At 45.5% G+C, this 23597-nt stretch overlaps 1 protein-coding gene and 1 non-coding gene across 4 annotated transcripts; both read left to right on the plus strand.

Moving 5' to 3' along the window:
- Positions 1–13321: 13321 nt before the first annotated feature.
- On the plus strand, positions 13322–18928 carry LOC120652213 (KH domain-containing protein At4g18375-like). 3 transcript variants are annotated; one of them, XM_039929976.1, is made up of 8 exons: positions 13322–13485; positions 15170–15739; positions 15976–16398; positions 16497–16754; positions 16850–17113; positions 17216–17274; positions 17413–17486; positions 17586–18928. In XM_039929976.1, exons 2-7 carry the CDS (start codon positions 15173–15175, stop codon positions 17459–17461), a joined length of 1620 nt encoding a protein of 539 aa, XP_039785910.1. In that variant the 5' UTR covers positions 13322–13485; positions 15170–15172; the 3' UTR covers positions 17462–17486; positions 17586–18928. The 3 variants fall into 3 exon arrangements, with proteins under 3 accessions (XP_039785910.1, XP_039785909.1, XP_039785908.1); XM_039929975.1 differs by having other exon boundaries at positions 17591–18928; XM_039929974.1 differs by having other exon boundaries at positions 17656–18928.
- Positions 18929–20742: 1814 nt separating this feature from the next.
- On the plus strand, positions 20743–20816 carry TRNAI-AAU. Its single transcript has one exon. It is a non-coding gene; the product is annotated as a tRNA-Ile (tRNA).
- Positions 20817–23597: the final 2781 nt, after the last annotated feature.

Genomic DNA, 23597 nt, shown 5'->3' on the forward strand with positions numbered 1-23597 from the left:
GTAGAGAAGTTCGACTTCGGGGTCGTCTCCGAGGAGGACGAGCCCAAGACCGAGGGGGAAGACCTCCAACTCATGTTCCAGGAGGAGTTGGAGAGCAGCGATGAAGAAGACTCCTCCCCGGATGGAGCCGATTCCTCCTCGGAAGAGGATATCGGCTCCTCCTCCAGCGACGAACCGATGGGCGGAAAGTCCTTCCGCTTCCTCGGGTCCTCCGAGGAGGACAGCGAGGAAGAGAGCAGCGGCGGCGGCGGTCGGAGCAGCGACTTCGGGTCCGAGGGCGGCAGCAGTGCCTTCGACAGCGACGACGACGACGACAGCGACGACGGCGGAAATGCGCCAGCCCGGAGCCCCAAACGCCGTAGGTACTAGGTACCTACGAGCAGTAGAAGTAGTACTGTAGGAGTAGGATTGTAAAGCCGAAGGATTAATTTCTTTGTAAAAATCGGTTTTTTCCTTGTAAAAACCTTTCCTTTTAATGAAGTTAATTTCCTTCAACTGCTGTGCGTCTGATTTATTTTCCAAAAAGCCGATGGCAACGCATCAGGCTTATATAAATATCTAAGAGCCGACGAAATTCAAACTAGAAGCAACCCGCACAAGAGTAGAGTATCACTTCCACCTTGAACCGAACTCGAAGCAAACTCTCAAATCCGAGCGTAATTCGAAAACCCAGCTCTATAAAATTCGAGCAAGAACTTCTCCAAGCATCCAGAATTCGATTCAGAACCCATAGCAATCAAACCCTAAATCAACATATTTGAATCATGGCAGACTCTGTAGCTCAGACAACAAATTCTGCAATCGATGATGCGGCAATCTGCGGCCTAAAGGTAACATCCAGCCCAATCCTTTTAACTTTCTTCAGCTTATTAAGCCTCTGAACAAATTAAACTCTGAAACATGACACCATATGTAAATTTCTGAATCTCTGAACTTCAGGTGTCAGATATCCTTCTGCCGCATCCTTCCAATCCAAAATCTTTCTGTCTTGGCCCACGAACTTACGAAAATCCCATAGATTTAATCTCTTGTGAAGCAAATAGGATCCCTTTCATAAGTCAAAACATTGATTTGAACCTCTGGGCCGACTGCTTAAGAGCCTGGCCTAACCCCCCTGAGAGTTGGATTACATGGTACAACAGAGTAGCAAAAGCTTATATGACCCTTGTGGCAAGAATTGAACATGGCCGATGCGCTTAGCTTATCATTATCACCTCTTGACAAAGATGAAAATCTTCTGAAAACCATCGGCTATTTTTGGTCTGATGCCCTGAACTGTTTCCTCTTTGGCCACAGCCCCATGACCCATACTCTGCTAGATGTCACCATGATCACTGGCCTAGACATTGGATCTCCTAATCCTGCTGCCCACAAAATGGCAAAAGTCCCCTTTAAACTTTTTTCCAAGGCAAACTGCACAAACTGGGGCACTTACATGAACCAGCACATGAAAACAAAAGGTCCAGTGACTGAAAAGGAACAAATAGCCTTTTTAAATCTTTGGCTAGAGCACTTCATCTTCTGTGGTCCTTCTTGAGCTCCAACTAAGAATTACCTTCCTTTGGCCTACCACCTGGCCCATGGCAACCGCACTGGCTTAGGTAAACTTTTCCTTGGAGAAACCTACAGATATCTCCATTTGATGACATCTAACTTGCTTAACCAACAGAAACTGAGAACTGGAGGCCCTTGGTGGTTTATTCAATTGTGGGCACAACTGTACTTTTAGCACCAGATCCCAAATTTCCAAGGCCTGACCAAGAATTCCTTTCCTGATGAGAGTGGCAAACCAACTAGATGTACTAGTTATGGCCAAACTTTATTTAGTCTTCCTGGCAGCAGACTGAATCCGACAGATGTAGCAAAATGGTTCAAAGTCTTCTACAAAGGTCTAGACAACCCTCTCTTTTTCCCATTCACTGAATCTGAAGCCTTTGAGAACCCAACTGCCTTTAGACTGGACAGCTTTGCCGATGATGACAGCACTCGGCATCTATACTCCTTGATGATTCGACCTGACTTTCTTCCTGTTGGCATGAGTACTTCCAATAGAATTATCAAACCAGGCTATGAAACCTATCAACCAGTCATAGCAGCTCGGCAATTTGGTTTAGGACAAGTTCCTCCCCACTTCCATATTCACCACTTGGTGGAGAGTAGAGCTGATCTGCCTGATGGTCTCACCAGCTCAAGATGCTGCAGCATGTTCGATGATCTCCACATTCCAATACCAGCCGATCTGTCCTTTATTTCCTCACGTTTTCAGAAGAGCTCTAGTTCCTCGACTGCAGCAAATTGACCCTGAATACGTAATCCCCGAAGAAGAGGTACTGAATTTATGTATTCATTCTTTCCAAGTCCTCTATTTTTCTCTTAACTAATCCTGCTCACCCTGTTTGCAGCAACAAGATGGCCCAGAGCCTATGACCAGCAACGGGGAGCCATTCCACTTTCTTCCAACTGCTCCTGAGGTTCTCTTCTGTAAGGGATCACCATCAATGAAGAAAGTGATAATGACTATTCAGCCAGACTTACTTCAGTCGGCTTCCAAACGAAGACAAGCTTCTGCAATTGTTGCCCCTCGAGTTCCAACCAAAAAGAGGAAGATGATTACAAAAAGGATCATTAAGAAAATTGTCCAATCTTCCCCAAGTCCATCAGATACTAACTCCAACCAGGTGATTCATCTTTTCTGAAACTTTTTCCTTATGCACATATATTCTGGTTGACCGTAATTTTATTTTCAGGACATGGCTGAAGACATCCCCAATGCAGAAAGCCCAGTACAACATAAGATGACTGCAAATCCTAATGTACTGATAGAGGCAAGCGAGGGGCAAGCTGACACAGTCAATGTTCTTGATGTCGACACAAGCTCTATTAGGACGATTGCTCTTGAATCGCCCAACGCTTCTTTTTCAGAACATGTAACATTACAAGAACCAATTCTGAACCAGCTGATAGCTTCATAAATGCACCTTGCTCTAACTTCAGATATGTCCATAGGGCTTTGACATTTTATGTTTGCTTTCCTTTGACCCGACATCAATGGGTCTGATTGCCCCTGGAGCAAAAGCATCATCTCTGCAGCAATCGGCTAACTTGGCAAATCAGCTTCAACTCATCAAAGATCTACTATCTGCTCCGATCATTGCTCTGGTTGATGATTCCAGCAAGATAAAAGAAATTCTTGAGCAGATAGAATCCCAGCTTCCAGAATCACTTCGAGTCAAACTTTGGCCAGCCGGCCATCTTCCTTTCTTTCGGGCAGAGGTGAAGGCAGCACAACAGAGACTAGAACTGCGTCATTCTCAAATCTCTCTGAAAGCCGACATCGCTCAGAAGTGCAAACTACTCAACCAAAAGAAGGCAACTCTGGATGCACAAGACAACTCAACCTCTTGGAAAAGGAACTGATGGAACTTAAAGAAAAGGTCCGCACTACCCAAAGACTAATCCAAGAGGAGAAAGCTTCGATCGCAAACTCCAAGCAGGAAGCCCAAGAAATGACTGAACAAATACAAGCAGAGTTTGTAGAGATAATCACCTTGAGTCGACAGATAATATCAGGCGATGACAAGGACGGCGAAGAAATCATTGCAAGAGCTGACGCTGTACGTGCAAAAGCCATCCATGCCATAGAAGGATTCCTGAACTAGTAGAACTATTTAGAAAACATTTGATGTCTCCTGTTAAACCTGAAACTTGTACTCATTTAAAACAACTTAAGTCGATGGTCACACATCGGCTGTCTCGCATGATTATTCTTTTATTTTACTAGCCAACTCAACGTGTTGGCCTCTCATAATTTTTTTACTGGCCAACTCAACGTGTTGGCCTTTTTCTCTTTTTTTTCTACTGGCCAACTCAACGTGTTGACCTATTACACTGCAGCCAGATGGATCTCATCGGCTCTTGTTAGTCGCCCTCCCACATGCTCGGAAAATATTTCTTGAGGTGTTGGCCATTAACCGCCACAGGAAACTTGACACCATCCAACTCCTCAAGCATGTAGGCATTTCCAGGCAAAACCTGATCAACCTTGTACGACCCGTGCCAAGTTGGAGACCATTTGCCATATTTTCTATCTTTGGTTCCCAATGGTAACACTGCTTCCCAAACTAAGTCTCCAACCTGGAATTCTATCGGCCTGACCTTTTTATTATATGCACGAGCAACTTTAGCCTTATTTTCCTTAATCTTCTCCAGCGACCAAAGTCTTAGCTCTGTAAGATCCTCCACATTATCGCTCATCAAGGCTGCATACTGTTCAGCCGATAGATCATTATGAAACTCAACACGTCTTGATCCGGCCGTGATCTCCCATGGTAACATAGCATCTTGACCGTAGACCAGATGCCAGATGGTATGGTGACGTCTTGATAGATCCGTGACACGAAATACGATATGCCCACAAAGCCTCTGACAACACCTCATGCCCGTGCCTAGGATATTCATCGATCTTCCTCTTGATCAGCTTGATCTGGCTCTGGTTGGATGCTTCAGCTTTTCCATTAGCCTGGGCATAATATGGAGATGATCTGATCAGCTTGAACCCCATGTCATCAGCGAACTTACTGAATTCTTCCGATATAAAGACCGATCCTCCATCGGTCGTAATGGTCTGAGGGATCCCAAACCTATGGATGATGTGTTCTTTAACAAAACTGATCACATCTTTCGATGCCACCGACCTCATGGGTACTGCTTCCACCCATTTTGTGAAATAATCCGTGACAGCTAGCACCCATTGGTGACCTTTGCTAGATGGTGGGTTAATCTGACCAATCATATACATGGCCCAACCCCTGAACGGCCATGGCTTAATAATAGGATTCATTACTGAAGCCGGCGCCATCTGCATCTTGCCGAATTTCTGACATGCCTGACATCCCTTGTAATATTTGAAGCAATCTTCAAGTATGGTAGGCCAGTAATATCCCGAACGCCTAATCATCCACTTCATCTTATGAGCCGATTGATGAGTACCGCAGGCTCCTTCATGAACCTCATGCAAGAGCCGATTCGACTCCAAAGGCCCCAAACATTTAAGTAGCAGTCCTTCCAGAGTCCTGTAGAACATGTCGTCCCCTATCAGAACATACTTCATAGCTTTGAGTCTTATCCTTCTGGGTGCCCCCCGAGCCGAATCCTTCAAATAATTAAAGATATCGGCTCTCCAGTCTCCAGGTTCTAGAAACTGAACCTCTACATCGACCCCATCGGCCGTTTCCTTGTACCCGGAAGCCATCTGTGCCAAATCATTGGCTTCATTGTTCAGAGTCATCCATATCCAGTGGAAATTAATGTACCTGAATCGTGACATCAACTCACGGCATTGCATCCATATCGGAAAAAGAGCCTCGCTCTCACATTTATATTTTTCTGTGAGCTGAGAAATCACAAGCTTCGAATCCCCAAATATTTCCACTGCTTCTGCACCAGCTTCCAAGAGTAATTCCATTCCCTTGCGAATGGCCTCATACTCTACTAAATTATTGGTGCATGGAGTAGCCATTCTGATGGAAAAAGAATATGTCGCCCCACGAGGCGATACCAACAGAATTCCCACGCCGCACCCATCATCACAAGCCGATCCGTCAAAGAACATGGCCCAGGCACGCACGAAAAGTGCAGATACGTCAGCGCTGACCCTGTCTGCAATGAGATCCACCAGTGCCTGCCCCTTGATTGCCTTGGCAGGTTGATATCAGATATCGAATTCTGACAATGCAAACATCTATTTTCCCAGTCGGCCTTTCAGGATAGGAGCCGACAACATATGCTTGATGACATCCGATTTACATATGACAATTGTCTCCGCCGAGAGCAAAATATGTCGAAGCTTTGTACATGTGAATAATAAGCAAAGGCAAAGCTTTTCGATCTCGGGATACCTGATCTCGGCGTCCAACATGCGCCTGCTGAGGTAGAAGACAACTCTCTCCTAGTCGTCATGCTTCTGTATTATAACCGAGGCGAAGGAAGTGTCGCCCATGGACAAGTACACGTAGAAAGGCCTGTCCTGCCGTGGAGGAACTAAAACTGGAGGCTTCGACAAATATTCCTTGATTTTGTCAAAAGCTTGCTGCTGCTCTGCCCCCCAGTGAAATTCATCATCGGACTTGATCTTCACCAGACCCATGAACGGCTCGATACGCCCAGACAGATTGGATATAAATCGTCTGACAAAGTTGATTTTGCCGATTTGTTTCTGTAGTTCCTTCTTCATAGTAGGCGGTTTCTTTGTTTTTACCGCTTCCTGACTCTTCAAGCCGATCTCGATTTCCCGCTCATGCACCAGGAATCCTAAGAACTGACCGGCTGACACGCCAAAGGCATATTTCTTTGGGTTTATTTTGAGCCCAAACTTCCGAGTTCGCTCCAAAACCTTACGCAGATCTTCCAGATGCCCTCCAGCTGACATGGATTTGACCACGACATCATCAATGTAGATTTCTACCACCTTGCCGATGAGATCATGAAAAATGTAATTCATGGCTAGTTGATACGTTGCACCGGCATTTTTCAATCCAAAGGTCATAACCAAGTACTCGAACAAGCCAACGGCACCTGGTACTCTGAACGCAGTCTTGCTTATGTCTTCTAGGTCCATGATGATCTGATTGTAGCCAGCATTACCATCCATGAAGTTGAGCATTTTGTGACCAGCAACGGCGTTAATCAATGTTTCTGCCACGGGCATCGGATATTCGTCTTTTGGCGTTGCTCTGTTGAGGTCTCTGAAGTCCACACAGACTCTCCATCGGCCATCCTTCTTCTGTACAGGGACCACACTAGAGATCCATTCTGCGTACCTGCAAGGCCTGATGAATCCTAGGTCCAACATCTTTTGCACCTCTTTCTTGACCTCCTCCAGGACTTCAGCCTTCATCTGCCTTGCTCGTTGTTGAAACGGCCGAAATCCTTTCTTAAGCGGGAGCCGATGTTCAACGATGTTTCTATCCAGACCGGGCATTTCAGTATAATCCCATGCAAAACAATCCCGGTATTCCCTCAAGAGTGCAATCATCGGCTCACGCAGACTCGGGTCTAATTTTTTGCTGATAAATTTTGGTCGCGGCTTATCCCCGGGACCAATATCAACTTCCTCCAAATCGTCAGTTGATGTAAGCCCGTAGCCCAACTTGCCGTCGACTGTTAAATCGACTGTGGACGCAGGCGACTCGTCATCATCTGCCACGTCGATAGCAAACACCGGGAGATTAATCCTTGGTACTGACATGAATGCACATTAACTGCGGTCGGCCGTTTCTAGATTAATCCTTGGTACTGAATGCACATTAACTGGCCAGCTAACGGAACAGGCCATTGTTTGTACATGATGTAACAACTTTAACTCCAAACATATATTACTCATCATTTTTTGGGGCCGGTCGTTGGGATCTGCCTCTCTAATCTTGCTGGATTCCGTAGCTCGCCAGGATATTTTTACTTTGTGAGGCCAGTGGATAAGACCAGCCTCAGCCCATTTTTTGTCGCTTCGATCCGATCACAATCTTCCAGCGCGATCCCTGAGATCGGCTCTTGCCCTTCCGTGTCCCAGGCATTCGTGTCTGCGAGCGAAACCTCGCTGGAGTCATCTGCACGGACCACCTCCACTTCATCGCCATCCCACTGGACCAAACGCTGGTGCATCGTGGAAGGGACACAACAATTGGCGTGAATCCAATCCCTCCCAAGCAGCACTGTGTACGTACTCTTGCTGTTGACGATGAAGAACGAGGTTGGGACGGTCTTGCGGCCAACTGTCAACTCTACGTTGAGGACACCCTGTGCCTCCGATGGCTGACCGTTGAAATCATTGAGCATAACGTTGGTCTTGATGAGATCAGCAGTAGAACGACCCAATCGGCGCAGCACTGAGTACGACATCAGGTTGACTGCGGCGCCAGTGTCGACCAACATCCTGTTCACAGGCTTGCCATCGATGAGGCCCTTGAGATGCAATCCCTTCAGGTGCTTGTAGCTTTTCTCCTTGGGCTTCTCGAAGATGATCGGCTGCGGGCCGAGATCCAGCTGCACGATGGCCAATTCCTCTGGTTGGGGTGCCCGAAACTTCGACGGGAGCACGAACACCATGTTCACATCAGCCGATGGCTTGTCATCGGCTCTTGGCTGCTTGGGGCGCCCCTCCTTCCTTGAAGGGCGCCTTTCCACCCTTCGCAGGTGCCTGGCTTGCTCCGCGAGATCTGGACGCGCTTTCCTCAGCACATCAAGGTACCTTGCTTCCGCTTCCTCGAGATTGCGTAGGCGCTGCACTCTGCGCTTCTGTGATCTGCTAAGCCCGTCAGGACACCATCGTGGACGGTGGTACTTGTCTTCTTCCTCTGGCTCGAGATCATCCCTGAATGGCCGCCTCACACGGTCATCGTGACGTGTTCTGGGCCTTAAGCACTGGAACACCGATGTTTCGTCCTGCTGGCGTCCCCGAGGCCTGCACTCCAAGCAATCATCTATAGTAGGCAATCGGCTCATGCCGGAATTCCAACAGTACCTGAAGAACGGGCAATGCCAGTGGTCGCGTATAGCCTGGCGTCTCCCCAGTGTCCTCCCTATGCGGTGCTCGTACTCATCCTCTTCCGATTCGTATCGGCGGCGCAACTTGTACTGGTACTGGTACTTTTCCAGAAGCCGATTAGAAGCTGGGAGCTGATTGCGGATGTGACGCACTTGCTCCTCAGTCACATGTTGCTGTTCCAGCTCGTGTTCATCCTGGGGCCATTTGCCAGAAGTGGCCTCTTTCCTCTGCTCGTCACGGCGGCGCACGGGTCCCGCCATGTTGATCTGAAACGCCAAATTCTGGCCCTCAGGTCCAAGATCCGACAGCTCTACCATATTAGCTTGTGGGAATGGTTGGCTGTCCACTTTCATTGTGTGTTGGGCCAGAATTAATTGGCCCTGCTCGATAGCCGATTGGATCTGCCGACGCAGCTCCTTGCAGTCGTTCGTGGCGTGGGTGAACGAGTGGTGCCACTTGCAGTACAACCTTCCCTGCAGCTCTTGTGCCGTCGGCAGCTTGTGATTCTCTGGGAGCTTCAACTGCTTTTCCTTGAGCAGTAGATCGAATATCTGCTCTGCCTTGGCCACGTCAAAGTCAAAGCCCTTCACAAGCCCCTGCTGTCTGACTCACTTGCACGGGACGGGGTTTGCCCCCTGGGTCCAGTCTGCCACAGTCACTTCTTGTTCCTCGCCAGAATCATCGGAATCACCTGCTTAGGGCCATGTTTACATGGCACTTGAATTTTTTCTGGTACAGGTCCGGATGATAGTGTTCATACGCCGTGAGCTTCTGCACCATATGTGCCAGCGAGGAAAATTCCAACTGAAAACCCAGATCCTTGATCGGCTTAGTGAGTCCCAGAACAGCCAAATCAACTGCCTCCTTCTCTATGATGCGCGATGAGTAACATCAGTTCTTGACCTCTCTGAAGCGCTGTACATACTCTGAGACAGTTTCCCCTCGCTTCTGCCTGACTTGGGCGAGGTCAGCAATTCCGGCTTCGGCAGCCTCTGAATGATACTGGGTGTGAAACTGTTCTTCCAGCTGCCTCCAAGTCCGGATCGAATCTGGAGGCAGTGATGTGTACCATCCAAAAGCTGAACCTGTGAGAGACTGGGAAAAAAAATGGACCATCAGAGGATCCGATACTGAGATCATCCCAAGTTGCGTCATGTATCGGCTTACATGTTCTATGGAGCTGGCTCCTTCTGATCCGCTGAATATGGTGAACTCCGGAAGCCGATACTTGGGTGGCAACGGGATCAAATCATAGTCACTCGGATACGGCTTGGAATAGCCGATCACCTTTCTCTTGGGCAGGATGCCAAACTGATCCCTCAGTATTGCACTGACCTGCTCCACACTAATAACTCCTGGGGCCGAGGGCTCAGCACTCAGCCCGGTAGCGTACTTTGCCAACCATGTCTGCTTCTCTGCGTCTGCTCCTGAAGCTGCTATACCCACCAGCTGCCCCGTGCGTGTTGGGTTGATATTGTCAGGTATGTACACGCACGTGTAGCCGTGTGGGATCTCTTTGGGCGGCTCGCTCAGGAATTGTCCTTCTCCAGGGTCACCGCCGATCTTGTAGACGACATAGATCGGCGAGCTTTGCTGTCCTGCTGCTGCGAGTGAATATGGCAATGGCGGCCTGGACTGGAGCGAGGCCTCTCCCCTGTGACTCCCCAAGATTGGTCCTGACGAGGAGTACTGGTTCTTGATCACCTCCTGGACAACGCGATGTGCCACGCGCTCAAGCTCGTTCACCAGGCTCTCTGAGTGCCGATGAAGCGCGTGAGCCACCATGTAGTTCATCTCCTAGCGTAAGGCTCTGGTGCGCTCCTCTGACGGCACAGACAGATCAACGTTGTAAAGAGCGCCCTCTGGTGAGAACCCCTTCCACCTGATGCCGTGGTTGCGGGTCCTCTCGAAAGAGCCGATGAGATCGGTTTCGAACTGAGCTTTGACCTCATCGTACTTTTGCTTGTGTTCTGGAGTCAGCTCTTCATACATGACAGGCTTGGTGACCGGCGGAACCGGTGCTTGGTCTTGAGCTCCTGTCATCTCTGCGGCGGGCGTTGTTGTTGATGAAGGTCCCACTGGGCGTGCCAGAATGTGTTGTCGGTCAAAACCCACCGGCGAGTAGCGACAGGCAACACGAAGAGCCGGGAGGTCGCCGGGGCGCTGGCAGGCACTGCTCTCTCGTCAACGGCCCGCAATTCTAGCACACGCCGCGGCTTATGAAGACGCAGGGCGTGCCACCTGACCTATACCCGATCAGGAAGGTGCGAATGTGCTTGCAACGATTTGCCTGCATACACAAACACATGGAAACATAAGTCTGAGCCGTGGTCGGCTCCCCGGGACGACTCTTGCATCGGCTTTAAAGAGCCGATTGAGTCCCGGTGTTAGATTGGATCTGCTTGCATCCGGATATTGATAAATAAAGCAAATAACTGTAAAGCTGCTTCAATTAAATCTAACTAATCTAACCCACAACGGTAAAAGCTTCACTGCTAGATCGGAACATCCTACACGTGATTGGGCCTAACGAACGTAACAGATAACTAAACCATAATCTAAAACAGAGGCCTAAGAACTAGCAAGAGCCGATTCCCGGAACAATCCCTATCAAGGCTAAAATAAAGCATCTACTACATCACCGGATCATCCAACCCGTTTGCAAGGCCTAATCTAACAGATATTACGCCAATTCTTAAGTATAAGAACAAACCGTAACAGATTAGATCTACTAGATAGAAAAGAAGCAGGGTGTTGTTTCCGTGCAACTAACTCTATGCAACAAGAATTAGCATAAGATTGAAATGTGACTTTACAGAAACAACATGATATTCGTAGATGGTAAGCAATAAAAGCACGATGAATCTACTAAAAGCCATGCTACAAGCATCAGGATAACTAGCATTACTCGCCATAAAAAAACGTTTCAGTACGAGTAATACCAAGGTAAAAGCAAGAACAACGCTGCCCTGATCACGAGAAGCGATCAGGGCAGCATGACGCTTACTTGGATGAAACCCTAGAATTAGGGGTGGCGGTGCGCCGAGAATTGTTGTTTGCGAGACGTGATGACGCTATCTCTCTTTACGAATATCATAGGGTACATATTTATAGTCCGGAGACTTGGGAAACAATCTAATCCTATCTTACCCCGATCGGACTCTATCTCTAATCTTGAACTAAATTTAAAGATACATGGCCCATGTGGCCCAAATGCTCATGCAAGAGCCGATTCGTAAGCCTCCTTCAATCCCTTCATTAAGCACAACTCACTCTCGGCTCATTAATTAACCCTGTTAATTTATGGCGATAACACTAACACAGCGGTGGAGGCCCACCCCCTGCAACCTTAGTCCTTTCATCTGCTGCACGACATTGCCTAGCAGCGGCAGCGGCTCGTGAAAAAAAGAAGAATTGGCTGTGTCATAGGAAAGTGTCTTCCTGCTTGCTGATGAGCATCGAGGAGATGTTATTGCCTCCTATAGTTCTATATTGCTCGGTGAAAACAGGAAGGAGATGCTGCCGAGGAGAGGTGTTTTTGCGTTGTGCAGCGGACTGGCGGTCATGTAGAGACGTAGAGTGCATAAGCAATTGGGAATAGATTTGGGATGCGCGTTGGTAAGGCTAAGTTACATGAGTTGAAATAAGCCTAAATTTGAGCCAAGCAAATAAATTAGATTACTTTTTCAATAAAAATAAGATAATGTTTGTGTCGTCCGTCCATAAACACATGACATGGAGCATACCACATCAGTCATGTAGAGACATAGAGTCCATAAGAAATTGGGGATGATGGATTTGGGATTATACGCGTTAGGACTAAGTTACATGAGTTGAAATAAGCCTAAATTATGAGCCAAACAAAATAATTAGACTACTTTTCGATCAAATAATGCTTGTGTCGTCCGTCCATCGACACACATTAACAGACATGGAGCACATCACGTGTGTACATCCCATATATGGTCAGGTCCGGCTCGTGCCATATCAAACTAAAGTTTATACAATACTCCAATCCTTATCAAATTAACACTAGAGAGAGCGACAAGGTGCGACAGAACAGTGGAGATTAAAGATGCGGTGGCTATTGTTCGGATCACAATTTTGCTTATTAATCACATTCACCATGTTTAAATAATTTTGACCGTAGCAACGCACGGGCATATATGGCTAGTTTGAAGCAGATATACGGTATTCACTGAAGATTTAAGAAAAGGAAAATGCATTTTCTAACCTTGACAATATTTTGATAATGTAAGTTTCTTATTAACCTTTGTATGTATCCATAAACTCTCTACTTATCTAATCTAGAGATCTCATTTTTTCTCTTCCAACCAATGTCATCTCTCACTAGTCACTGCTTCCTTTTTCTCTGCATGTTTATGTCCTAGGAAATTTCGATCGCAACACACAAAAATATTTATTTGATTAGCACACTTGATAATTAATTTAAATAACTTTAGAAAACAAACCAATTTCTCAATAATTTCTTCAAACTTACAAAACTCTGAACGTCCATTAAAAATTTAAAGTGGATCGCAAAATCATAGCGCACTCGATAATTAATCTAAATTTTTTTCGAAAATAAGTCAATTTCTTGCAAACTAAAAAAAAATCTTGACGTCCGCTAAAAGGACTTAAAATGGATCACAAAGTCTTCAAGGGCGTGGGCTTTTGGGCCCCTTGACTTGACTCGGGTCGCGTCGGCGCGGCTCGGCTCGGCCCACTCAGCGTGCACAGCGTATCCGCCCCAAGATCCAGCTCCAATAAATGCCGTCGTATATTATTCCTCCATGTCCATCGGCTTCCTTCCTCCCCTGTTCTCCTCGATCCCTCGCCGCCGCTGGTCCGGCTCCATCCATCGTCCCAACCGCTTCGTCTTTCTCGCGCAGCTGTCGCAGGTCCCCCTAGCGCCTAGAGTTTGCTGAGTCCGTCGGCCCAAGGTCAGTGCCCCTCGCCCCGCCACTCCCACCTCGCGGGCATGCCCCTGCGAATCCCCGCCCGCCCGGGCCCTAGTGCGGCGTCCGCGCCGCCCAGATCCGTGTGCTAGAGCCTTTCGTTTCTTGTCTTGCCAAGCCGTCGTCTTCAAGTTGGTTAGGGCTCTTGGGTCAGAAGCGTAGATGTGTCCGAAAGAGGTTAACTTTAGGTTAAATTATTTGGGGATTTCTTGTCCGAGGGATGTGCCCCCGCTGGGGCCAGGTTTAGTTTCTGCAGGGAGGACTCGGTCTAGAGTTTGATTATGCAGATGCATGCCAGCATTTGTTTGACCCCGTTGAATTTGCGTCTTTGGCCGCTTTGGTTAGGTTTTGGATTAAAAAAGAGAGAGAAAATATGCTACCTACTCCTGGGATTGGATATGACAATGTCCAATATCCAATTGGATTTTAACAATGGATTTTATTGGATTTGGATCTAGTTGGATATGGACATCCATTTAATTTAGATCCAAATATTGTTGGATATAAAAAATAGGATAATCCAATTCATGTTGGATTTCTAACCTATCCTATCCAGAGGACGGGGCATGGCAGCAGGAACATTGCGACCTCCCCGCGCGGCTGCGGCGGCGGGGTGCCCCGAGCTTTGCTCGCGGCAGCGGCGTCTGACCAGCACCGGACGCTCGTTGACCCACGTAGCTGCATGCCGCCGCACGCAGCATGCAGGGATTGAGGGCTGCGGCTTGCAGCTCCTACAGGATGCGCCGCCACCCTGTGGGCCCAGATCCTGCCACGGGTCAGCAAGCGCCGGCCGCCGGCGCCGTCATGCTGCTGGCTCAGTCTGGTCGGAGTTGCTCCCAATCCCCCACGTCCTCCGCCACAGATCAATTTTGCGAATAGGAGCACGAGCACGCAGGGATGGAGGGCTGCGGCATACGTGCAGCTCCAACGGGATGCACCGCCACCTTGTGGGTTCAGCCCCTGCCGCGCGCCAGCACCTGTTGCCGTCGTGCTGCTGGCTCAGCCTGTCGGAAACTGCCTCCAACCCCCACGTGCACAGCCCCAGCGACAAGCTAACAGACAGAGGTAGAAGACGCGCGGCTGCTCTTCTTGAGCGTGGAAATAGAGCTGCTGCGATTTGGTTTGGATCATCCATATGGACTTGGACATTTCACCGGTGGATTGGATTGGATTGGATTTTTTTTTCAATTTAAATTGGACTAAACTGGATATGGATTATTAATGTTTGGATCTTCCTTGGATTCTCTTTATTTGGATATGGACTTTGATCCATTCCCAGGAGTAATGCTACCTTGTCATAAAAATATCTGTTCTCTGGCACTAAAATATGCAAAATTTTAAACCTAGCGATAACGGAATTTATGAACATTCTTAACTCCAGAGGACTAGAGCTAGCCTGGGTACTATACACTTGAAAGGAGCAATTAATGTATGCCTAACTTAAGAAAGGTCACATCTTTTCCCTGTTGGATGGGAATAACGGAATTTGCAGTTCAGATGTTTCATGAGGAATTTGATGTGCAAAAAGATTACCCAGTATATGCAAAAGATGGTTATATTGGTACCGCATCACATGCACTGCTATTAGTGGTGTTCTTGTTTGGTATTCAAGTTTGCATCTACTTGAGGCAATAGTCTGTGTTGCTGACTCTTTTATCTCTGCTCCCAGATAATGGCTGGACACCGAAACAGTCATGGAAAACGGCACTCTGATTATGCTGAAAATGGAGGTGGTAAGAGAAGAAATCCTGGTGATGATTCCTATGCTCCTGGTCCCGATGATACTGTGTATCGCTACCTCTGCTCCTCTAGAAAAATTGGGAGTATCATTGGCCGTGGTGGAGAGATTGCAAAGCAGTTGAGGACCGAGACTCAAGCTAAGATTAGGATTGGCGAGAGTGTTCCTGGGTGTGAAGAGCGAGTTATCACAATATTTAGCTCAAGCAGGGAAACTAATACTATTGATGATGCTGAAGATAAGGTTTGCTCTGCTCAGGATGCTCTCTTTAGAGTTCATGAGAGGCTTGCTTCTGATGAGGGTCCTGGGAATGAAGACAGTGAAGAAGTTGTACCTCAAGTTACTGTTCGTTTGCTTGTGCCATCAGACCAGATTGGATGCATTATTGGAAAAGGTGGGCATATCATCCAAGGAATCCGCAGTGAGACTGGTGCGCAAATACGTGTGCTTAGTAATGATCATATCCCATCATGTGCCATTAATGGTGATGAACTCCTCCAGGTTGGTGGCCCATGTCAATTCCTGCATTACCCAAACAAGTTGTACTATATAGGCTTGTCTGTGTCTACTGTCTAACTTTAGTTTTTGCGTAATATTGGTGGTTTATGTAGCTTTGTTAAATGCCTACAGCATTTAATTGTCATCAAAACTTGAAAGATGTAATGGAATTCTAAGCTCTGCTGTCTGTGCAATTAGTTAATATTTACTGACAATGCTTCCAATATTTTGGACACCAGATATCCGGGGATGCTGTAGTTGTCAGAAGGGCTCTTCGTCAAGTGTCATCTCGCCTCCATGACAACCCATCTAAGTCACAGCATCTTCTTGCATCCAGCTTGACCCAACCTTATGCAGGGAGCTCCCACCTTGGTAGTTCCTCCACTGCACCTGTTGTTGGGATTACTCCTGTAATTCCTGCTTTTGGAGGATACAAAGGTGATGTGGCAGGAGATTGGCCCTCTATACCTCGGAGGGATGAGAGCGCTGCAAAGGAGTTTAGCTTGCGTTTACTTTGTGCTGCTGTGAATGTGGGAGGTGTTATTGGGAAGGGTGGTGGAATTATCAAACAGATTAGGCAGGAATCTGGGGCTTTTATTAAAGTGGATAGCTCCAATTCAGGTGCTGAAGATGATTGCATAATTACAGTTTCTGCAAAAGAGGTGATCTCTTCCTCGTTCCTCCTATTGTTGTGCTTTTATTGCGCCTCCTTACTTATTCTTTGTTGTGTTTCCTGACCAGATGTTTTTTTTTCATGCAGTTCTTTGAAGATCCTGTCTCTCCAACAATTGATGCTGCAGTTCGTTTGCAGCCTAGGTGCAGTGAGAAAAGTGATGCAGAATCAGCAGAGCCATCATACACAACACGCTTGTTGGTGTCTACATCACGTATTGGGTGCCTAATTGGCAAAGGTGGTTCAATCATTACTGAGATACGGAGAACAACAAGAGCAACGATACGCATTCTTTCAAAGGAAAATGTTCCAAAGGTAGCAGCAGAAGATGAAGAGATGGTTCAGGTATCAGTTTGGACTTTCTGATGTTCTTCATTTGTTTGAGTCTCTTGTGCAGTTGTGCTATAGAAACTTTTCATCATATTTTTCCTGTGCACCAGATCAGTGGAGGGCTTGATGTTGCAAGACATGCTCTTGTGCAAATAGCTACAAGGCTGAAAGCCAATTTCTTTGAAAGAGAGGGTGCTTTATCTGCATTTCCACCTGTGATCCCTTATCATCCTTTGCCTGCTGGTGTTTCTGATGAACCAAAGTATCTAAGCAGAGACACTAAGCCTGTTGGGCATTTTCTATATTCAAGTAGTTTCCGTGCATCAGATGATATGATTCCTTCTGACAGCTATGGAAGTTATAGCAGCTCCCAGGTATAACATATTAACATATGACATGCTGTATTCTTTGCTATGCCTGTTGGCAGCTTACTAATCAAGTTTTTTCATTCCCACTATCAACTAAACCTTCTCTAGGCACCTGGAGGTGGATATGTGGCTTACAGTGGGTACAGTGGCCGCTCAACCAGCAGTGGGTAAGGATAGCCATTTTTTAATCCATCAGTAATAAAAATTAAATTTGATACATAATTGAGTACAGCAACTTTTCATTTATCTTTTATTGAACATTGTGCTCACTCAGCTCCTTGTAATTGACAAATAACGTACCTCAGGTTGTCTGGTCATAGTTCTCTTCCCTATGGAAAGCGTCATGGTTATTAGGATCTAGATTTGTTGAATAAAACAGGTATGGTTCTTCAATTTTGTCTTGACTTGTAAGAATGATTATGTGATCGTGCCTTGCTTGCCTTAATGCTTTGCTGCCTTTTTAACACATTTAACCCAGCTCAGCTATCTTCTGATGGACCTGTTCTTTTCACCTTTGCCCGCCTGCTCCCCTCCCGCACTAAAAACAGCCAAGACAATGAAGTTCGGAGCCTGCTTATTGGAGCCCCTTCCCAAACCAGATGACCAAGAGTATTGCCCATCCTGGAAGCTTTGCTTAAGAGGACCTGTCTGGATGCCATAGACCATTGATTTTCCTCACACTACATTACTTATATCTTCCACCGGGCCTGTGTTTGTAGCCCTACCATAAATTTCCAAACCTATGTATTGATGAAGGTCGCATTTGAGATTGCGTGTATTTACTTGTTTGAGACCTGCTTCAGTTTAGCGGCTTTTGTTGAAATTGAAATACTTGTTTACCATGTGCCACCCTAAAGCCAGGAAGATGCTGCTTGAAAAAAAAAAACTAGGGAGGTGTTACTTGCCATTCTTTGAGATGCAGGTTACTTCTCAGTGGTATGTGTGACTGCCATCCTTAAAAGTAACACTAGAACCACATGCCATTCTTGAAAGTAGTACCTGAGACCACATATACCAATCCTGTTACCTGTTGGCCAATATTTCACAAGACAATTGCACCACTGCAACTTGCAACATCTTTATGATACTCAAATGAGTTTGAAATATACTATAGCATAGAAAGACATTTATGTATTTCAACTGATGCTTTGAAGTACAAAATTTTTAATTGGTTATATATTTTATGTACTTTGTGTGAATAGCTAAGAGCTTAACTGTAGATAGCTTGGAACGTAGATTGGATTGATTTATATCACAATGATCTTGAAATGCACTAGGAAATCTCCTGATCGTATTGAACCTTTTGACCTCTCAGTCTCATGCATGTGTTGTTCTGATGCTTAAATAAGTGTTGCTGATTTAATGGTGGTTATGCACTTGTCATGTTGGCTGAACTGTATGCTAAAGTCTACCTAACTGAAGGTATCAGTTTTAGTCACAGGAAGCAGTTCACGGGGTGAAGACACCCCCAACGTTTTGCAGGTTGACAATGTATTTTATCTAGATGCTAGAAGTTTACAGGACTTGGTAACCTTATCAAGCATGAGCTCCTTGACATCTGCAGTAGGAATCTTGTTAACTCATGATGGTGCAGGAAATACAAAAGGTAAGCAACTATTTCAGGCTTTGTATACAGCTGAAAGGAACCAACCCTTGGAGTTGCACATAATTGCTATCATACCATGCCCTCGTACCTAGCTCAAGTTGTATCATAATGTCATTAGCGGGGATAACTGTTGTATGCCTGTGTGCCAGTACTTTATATTGATTGGCAAAGTTTGTTTTAGAATGAATTCAGTTTGGTGTTGTACCATTCAGTTACCTGGCCTGTGTTAAGCTGGTCCACCTCTTATTTTGCGCATTACCTGGATCAATTCGGATTGGAGCAATGTGCTTAATTTTGGCTATGTTCTAGATAATTTACTGAATTTGGATCTCCCGTTGAGAGGACAACGTATTCAGGTTTTGGATAATCTGTGCCATGGTACCATGACAACTGTGGTACATCTTGGCGTTGTCGTTTATAGACAACGTGTTTCAGGCAATCAGGCTTCATGGTTTTTAGGCCTAGTGGCGTCTGGTTTTTGGGCATAGTGGCGTCTGGCTATGTACCTTGACGAGGTGTGTTGGTGGTGCCGGCGTATGGTGCATTTTTACTTGTTCTTTTTTTAATTTCTTTTTGTTTGCCTGGACTAGTGGATATGCTTTAATTTTCCTTTCATCAAGTAATGATGCTATTTATTTTTCTTCCAAAGATAAAACGTCTTTCTTTATCTTCAATAAAATAATAATGTTAATTATTATCCTTTCAAAATAAATAATGATGTGAATTATGAGTGAATGCATGTGCAAAGGAAAGTAAACTGTGTGCAAAGAAAAGCAATATGTGGGTACAAGAGGTGGGTAGATGAAAGTGCTTGGTGTAAAAAGTATTAGAATTTTGGTGGAAATATTTTTTTTTCTATCAATTTTATGGGTCTACATCCTCTTTCGTTAAACCTTTAGCCTGATAAGTCGGACCTTCGTGAGGGGTATGATGGGTCTAATCATGATGAGAAACGGTAAAGATTGATATAGCCTCCGATTGTCGTAGTCTTGGGTCTTGTTTAGTTGGCAAAAAGTTGTGAATTTTGGTACTGTAGCACATTTCGTTGTTACTTGACAAATGATGTCCAATTATAGACTAATTAGACTTAAAAGATTCATCTCGTGCTAATTAGTTAGACCATATAATTAGTTATTTTTTCAATTGCATTTAATGCTCCATGCATATGTCTGAACATTCGATGTGACGGGTACTGTAGAATTTTTTTTGGAATTAAACAGGGCCTTATTTTCTTTATGTTACATTAATATATAAAAAGAAAAGGCAGGGTGATAAGTTAAGAACCCAAGTAGACTCATCCGCTCAGCCACAAGCGGGTGGGCGTGGTGCACATCCTGAGGATAAGCGCACATGCTCGAAATCTAGATTTTGGGATTGGACGGCCAAGCAACATAGCATATCGTGACAGGTCCTTAGAAGTTAGAACGCTCTAGGACGAGCATCTCACTTTGGACATTGATGATGGGAACGAAGATGTTGACATGGTGTAATGGGGTGATGGTTGCTACGAGGTGGACGCATTGTGGTGCGAAAATTTCGGAAAATAGGTCTTTGATGCGAGATGTCACAATCATATATCATTCAGGGGAACATCTGGTTCACTGGACGCCTGTCCCAGCGATTCCGAGTTCATCATTTGGTTAAGCATAGATCAAAATTAGTTGATTTTTGGAGGCAAGTTTTCGGGCGAACTATTTGGTCGTTCGAGAAGCAATCTAGACAGCGAGAAAATAACGTCAGTTGACAAGCGATTATATATCGCGCTCCTCTTCTAGGCTGACGCGATATTGCCGCGCCAAAAGAGAGCGCAATACGACTGTTTCTCAAACTACAGATTTTCTACCCATTCAAATTGTATTTCCTGAAACTAGCGCCAAAAGCCCGCAATGGTTTTTGCTAAGGACATGAACACAATCTCGGTTTATATATGCTACAGAAAAATGGCAAGTGTGGAACCTGGTAATCAAATAATTATCCAATAAAGTTTAGAGAGACGATAACTTATCTTCAAAACGTCACGTCCAACAAAGGCCTATTAGCTCAGTTGGTTAGAGCGTCGTGCTAATAACGCGAAGGTCGCAGGTTCGAGACCTGCATGGGCCAGATTTTTGTTTTGTCGCATTCTGGTCATGTTTGTTCTTGCTACCCCGTCGTTTTTTTTACTAAATACAAGAGTTGTATTAATTAGAGTTAAATGCATTTGGCGGGCCATTCACAAACAAAAACTAGAAAATATTAAAAAATGTTGTAGTGATGAATCACACAGGCGCTATATATGCAAACAAACATAGATGATTGAGATGCCATGTGTGGCGTCGGATGTGAACGAGTGAGGCACGAGCTTATTCGAAACATATGAACTCATAGACGCCACGTTACTCCTTTTAGGCCTTTCGAGTTTCACAGATATGGAACGGTGGACCTTTGTCCCCATATTTATGCCGGCTTCACTCGTTCATACAACTACATGAGCTAGACAGCTACTTGTTTACTACATCTGTTGCACGAGGCAAATGTGTGTGGCTTCTAACACCCACATAACCTTAGTACTACAGCCGCATTTGTGTGAGGCTAAGATCGTTGGACTTGCCAATTCAATCAAAATCCGGGTACTTGTATCTCAAGCAGGCCATGCAACTTTAGAAAAAAGGATTAAAAGGTTTTCCCCTTTTTCTTCCAGTGCCATCCTGTCTTACTGTAATTATACAACTTTTCAGGATTGGGTTTGATCATTGTAAAAAGCACTAATAGTGTAGCTTCCCCCACTCTTTGGACATGTATATTAAAGCCGCGAAAGTGGAAGAAAACCCCCCAAAGATACGGTTCACAGCCGACCCGCTTTGAGGCTTCGACAACGCATATCGATAGCGACGTCTGCAGAGTGGACGGAGACCACGTACCTTTCTGTCAGCAAAAGCGACACAGCAAGAAGCTGGCCTAGCGGCTAGCGAGGCAGCGAGCCACAGCCTGACATGTACAAGGTCATAAATACTTGAACAGCAACAGAGAAGAAGACAAATGAAATTATGTTAAAAAAAAGACAAATGAAACAGACCTAGCATTTAAAAAGATCAAATTAATTATAATCCAACATATATTCACAGAAAAATGATTCGGTTTTCCCAAGCGAAAAACACAATTATTCCCGCTTGAGGATAAATTGGTCTTATTTTAATGTGTGGCACTGTGCTATATTGATACCTCGCAGTCGCACACACCATGACAAGAGAATTCCCGTGTCTATCGATGAACACGACTTGCCAAAACGGTCACATGCTAGTGCTGTGTGGTATGTCGTTTTGTGATTATGGTGTTATTCTCATTCTCTTAGAAAACACAATAGGGATATAAACACTCAAGAGCACACACTCACACCTATATGGATTGCCCATGGGCCATGAGAGACTAGACGGTGGTTAATCTTGATGAAATTATTACACACACGAATTCGTTGTCGACAAGTATGTAGCCCACTGTTCAAAGAACAATTAGTTTTTTTTTAAAAAATAATAATTAGCTGAAAATATGAGAAAAAAAACTAAACAAGAAGCCGGGCAATGCAACCTGGTTTTTAAAAAAATCCTCATGGTTATAAGAGGAAATAACTATTGATCTGTTTGCTATAGTTTATCTTAGAGCATAGCAGCTCATGCATACTTTATATGAACTTCCACGAACGGTATTAATTTTCTATCTTTATATTTCTCTTCTTGCCATCCATTAGAAATTTGATGAAATGATCATCGGCGGGCACACGCACCATCAGATGTGCGCCTTCATGAACCTGCAGGTGGTCCCGGCTGGCTCAAATGGATAATACACTCACGCACGTGCAGAAATTACTAACGCTAGAATTATGATTAAATTTGCATTGATGTATGACCAGGACAGGGCTGGCTGCATTGCTCTGGCAACGTGCTAGGGTGGACCGGATCGAGCTGCTGTCTGCGTCAGCCTCCAAATCTTGATTGCCATGACAAATAAAAAAGCTCCACAATTTACTCATACCATAAAGAATAAAGGTACAACATCTTCAACATATTACTCATAACATATTTACTTATTGATGCATTATATGCTAATACTCCTTTTTATAAATTTGATCAAATTTAGACTACTTTGACTTAGAACAGAGCAAAATACCTTACATTTCAGAATGGAAGAAGTACTCTATATATTTTCTCTCTTCATCACCAATAATATTTTTTATATTTTTAGTAATTATTATTATAGCATATTACTCAAAAGAGAGGGTAAATGAAGGAGTTCACCTACATTTGAGTAGGAGGGAGGTACATTTTGGTAATTAATCACCAAAAATACTTTAGTATTGGGGATAGATGTAATTGGTAATCTGCTGAAGCATCTTCCATTACTAATGGGATAGTTTTTAATATTAGGGGAGGGAATAAGTAATCTATTGGTGATACTGCCTCCTTCTCAAAATTTAAAAACCGAGATAAAATCAAACTAGCTCCAGCCAGTCCCTTCACCCCTCCCCAAGACCATTATTGTCGTACGTCTTGTGTGAGCGCTCCGGCCGCGCAGATCCACCACCGACCTTCTAAGGCTGTCTTGTGTGAGCATACGCGTTTAGCGTTTTTTTTTTGCTGCAGCGGGAATCGCTATCCCGAGCACTATCATTGCGGACAGAGCTCCACACGCCAAATCTAGGGCGGTAGCGGCCGTCCGCTACGCGGCGACGTTGCGTGGGGCTCGCCGCCGGCTATTGCTCTCCCGTCTCCTCCCGCACCCGCCTCCGCCGCCGCGCGCGTGCCGCCACCACTGCCCCATTGCATTCTGGCTGTCGCGCTCCGCTCTGGCCGCCCGCCCGCCTGCCGCGTAGGGAATGGGGGCGGAGGGAGCAGGGTAGCCCGACCCTGC

The sequence above is a fragment of the Panicum virgatum genome, chromosome 9K (genome assembly GCF_016808335.1).
Source record: "Panicum virgatum strain AP13 chromosome 9K, P.virgatum_v5, whole genome shotgun sequence".
NCBI lineage: Eukaryota > Viridiplantae > Streptophyta > Magnoliopsida > Poales > Poaceae > Panicum > Panicum virgatum.

What these genes read in the sequence shown, in the direction of transcription:
- LOC120652213 (XM_039929976.1), top strand. Translation starts at nt 15,173, where the DNA reads ATGGCTGGACACCGAAACAGTCATGGAAAACGGCACTCTGATTATGCT. An exon ending in AAGATGAAGAGATGGTTCAG is followed by an intron (nt 16,755 to 16,849) that starts GTATCAGTTTGG and finishes CCTGTGCACCAG; the next exon opens with ATCAGTGGAGGGCTTGATGT. An exon ending in GGCCGCTCAACCAGCAGTGG is followed by an intron (nt 17,275 to 17,412) that starts GTAAGGATAGCC and finishes AACGTACCTCAG; the next exon opens with GTTGTCTGGTCATAGTTCTC.